Source organism: Lagopus leucura, unplaced genomic scaffold (assembly GCF_019238085.1).
Source record: "Lagopus leucura isolate 7727_CA_CO unplaced genomic scaffold, USGS_WTPT01 34005-0_obj-0_obj, whole genome shotgun sequence".
NCBI classification, from domain to species: Eukaryota; Metazoa; Chordata; class Aves; order Galliformes; family Phasianidae; genus Lagopus; species Lagopus leucura.
In genome coordinates, this window is record NW_024963641.1 from 1 (window position 1) to 2,519 (window position 2,519).

Here is a 2,519-nt window from a genome sequence, read left to right on the forward strand (position 1 = left end):
TGGATGGATGGATGGATGGATGGATGGATGGATGGATGGATGGATGGGCACACGGGCGCGTGCATGGGCGGATGGAAGGACATCCGTGTGGCTAGATGGATACTGGACGGACACACGGCCGGGATCAGACCCCACCCTCTGCCCCCTCCAGGCCGCAAATTCATCATCGCCAACGCGCGGGTGGAGAACTGCGCCGTGATTTACTGCAACGATGGCTTCTGCGAGCTGTGCGGCTACACGCGGGCCGAGGTCATGCAGAAGCCCTGCACCTGCGACTTCCTGCACGGCCCCCGCACGCAGCGCAGCGCGGCAGCACAGATCGCCCAGGCGCTGCTGGGCTCCGAGGAGCGCAAGGTCGAGATCTGCTTCTACCGCAAGGACGGTGAGCGCCGCGCCGTGGGGGGAGACGGGGGGCAGCGCGGTTCCACCCCTGTAGGCAGGCATTGGGGTGCAGCACGTGTGGGTCGGGCCGGGGTAACGATGCTGGGGATGTGTGCCCCACGGCTGCCCCACTGCTGGGTGACGCCGTGCCCCCCGGCGCCCTGCTGCCCATATGGGTCCATGCGGGGCTGCACGGCCGGCACCGCAGTTCCCCACAGGGACCCGGTTTGCTCGAACTCCCAGCCTGTGAACTCCAAGCCCCCCCCCACATTGGGATCCCCCCCACAGAAAGGGGTTTGCCTGCTGTCTCCATGGGTGCAGCCACCTCTGGGGTCAGATCAGGCCGGGGCTGTGGGGCTGCCCCACACCAGGCCTTGGGCTCCCACACCAGGCGTCCCGGCTCTCGGCACAGCTGTTACCACCACGCAGCTCATGTTCTGACTCCCAGCCGCCATGTGGAACACTGGGGCACGAGGGCAGTGGGGCACGCTGCCAGCTTGCCACCCCTCAGCCCTGCTATGGGGCAGCTGTGATCCCGGCAGTGCCAGGCACAGAGCGCAGCTCTGCTGCTCAGGGTTGGCCGCGGGTGCACTTTGGACCCACACGGTGCTGGGATGCAGGCGGCAAGCGGCTGCTTGATGAGCAGCGCTCATTAGTGCCCGGCTAATTGGCTCTGCCCGGTGCTGGCTGTCATCTGTGTGCTCAGCAGATGGGAGGATGCTGGTGCTGTCCTTTTGATGCTGCGCCCGCTGTGCTGCGCCGTGCCGTGCCGTGCTGCGTTGTGCTTTGCCATGCTGTGCCACACTGTGCCGTGCCGTGCCTGCTGTGCCTCGTCACCCCATTGGCACCAAGCAGGGCCAGCGGGTGCCCTGGGTGCACAGCAGGTGCCGGAGCGGCTGGCGCGGAGCTGCCTGTGTGTCCCTGGGGAGCGCGGTGCTTCCTGGGGTATTTATAGCCTGGAGAGCACGGAGGGAGAGAGGGAATGGCTGCCTTTAACTCTGCCCCCAGCCTGCAGGACCCCCTCTGTCCCACCAGCCGTGCGCCCACCCCTGGTGTGGGGCTGCTCGGGGGGTCCTGGCTCCGCACGCAGCCCTGGTGCTCCAATGCGGTGGGACTCCGGCCCCGCATCTCTGCTGTGCTGTGGCCTCACGGTGCCCAGCACGATGCAGCCATGCTTGCAGCCTGCAGCTTGCAGCCCCCTGCAGCTCCTCAAGCTGCAGCCATCCTCAGATTGCACAGTAACCTAACACTGCAGCCGGCCTTGCTTTGCATGGCCTCGTGCTGCAGCCGTCCTTGTGTTGCACCACGGCCTCGTGCTGCAGACACCCCACGTTGCACCATGACCCTGTGCTGCAGACACCCCACGTTGCACCGTGGCCTTGTGCTGCAGCCACATTTGTATTGCACGGGATCCTGACGCTGCAGCCGTCCTTGCATTGCGCCGTGACCTCGCGCTGCAGCCGCCCTGGCACAGGGTGAACACAGGGTCAGTGTGCTCCAGGTGCTGGGGGGGCCCAGTGCAGAGTCGTGCCCCCCTCGTGCTGCTGTGGTTCCCCACAGTGCTTCAGCTGCTGTGTCCCAGAGCGCTTCGGTGCCGTGGGTGCTGCGTTTCTGGGTTGCCCCCATCCCACAGGTACCCACGGTGCTGGGGGGGCCCAGGGTGGGCAGCACTCACAGTGCTGTGCACAGCATGGGGTGCGCAGAGTGTGGGGTGCACAGGGCCACGTGGGGGGGCCCGGCTCATCGTGGGGGCGCCCTGTGCCCCCCTGAGCCCCCCGGTGCCCCCAGTGCAGCTGTGCAGTTGCTGATGGAGCAGCACAGCCATAGAATGGGGGTCCGTGGGGTGGGGGACACAGGGACCCGGGGTGCAGCCCCACAGCCTGCGAGACCCCCATGCTGCAAGGAGAGGTGCGGACCCCCAAAGTCCCACTCCCGCAGTGTGGGGGCTGCGTGGGTCGGGGTGATGTGGGGCGGCGGCGCCATGGGGGCTGGGCTGGGGGCACCCCCACCTCACAGCCCAAAGCCGCCCCTCGTGGGGGTCTCACATCCCCCAACCCCTCGCGGCGCCCCCCTCCATCCCGAGTGGTGAGTGGAGATGGACACGGGGGGGGGGGGGGCCAGCGGGGGGGTTGGGCGGG

The 2,519-nt window shown here is 67.7% G+C and overlaps 1 protein-coding gene across 1 annotated transcript in view; it reads left to right on the plus strand.

Moving 5' to 3' along the window:
- Positions 1 to 63: 63 nt before the first annotated feature.
- The window catches only part of LOC122191264 (potassium voltage-gated channel subfamily H member 2-like), a gene marked incomplete at its 3' end in the record, with an annotated part of 3,157 nt that continues 701 nt past the window's right edge, over positions 64 to 2,519 (plus strand). Inside the window, exon 1 of the mRNA XM_042891504.1 lies at positions 64 to 382. Coding sequence (XP_042747438.1) covers positions 64 to 382 — 319 coding nt within the window. The remainder of the gene's footprint in view (positions 383 to 2,519) is intronic.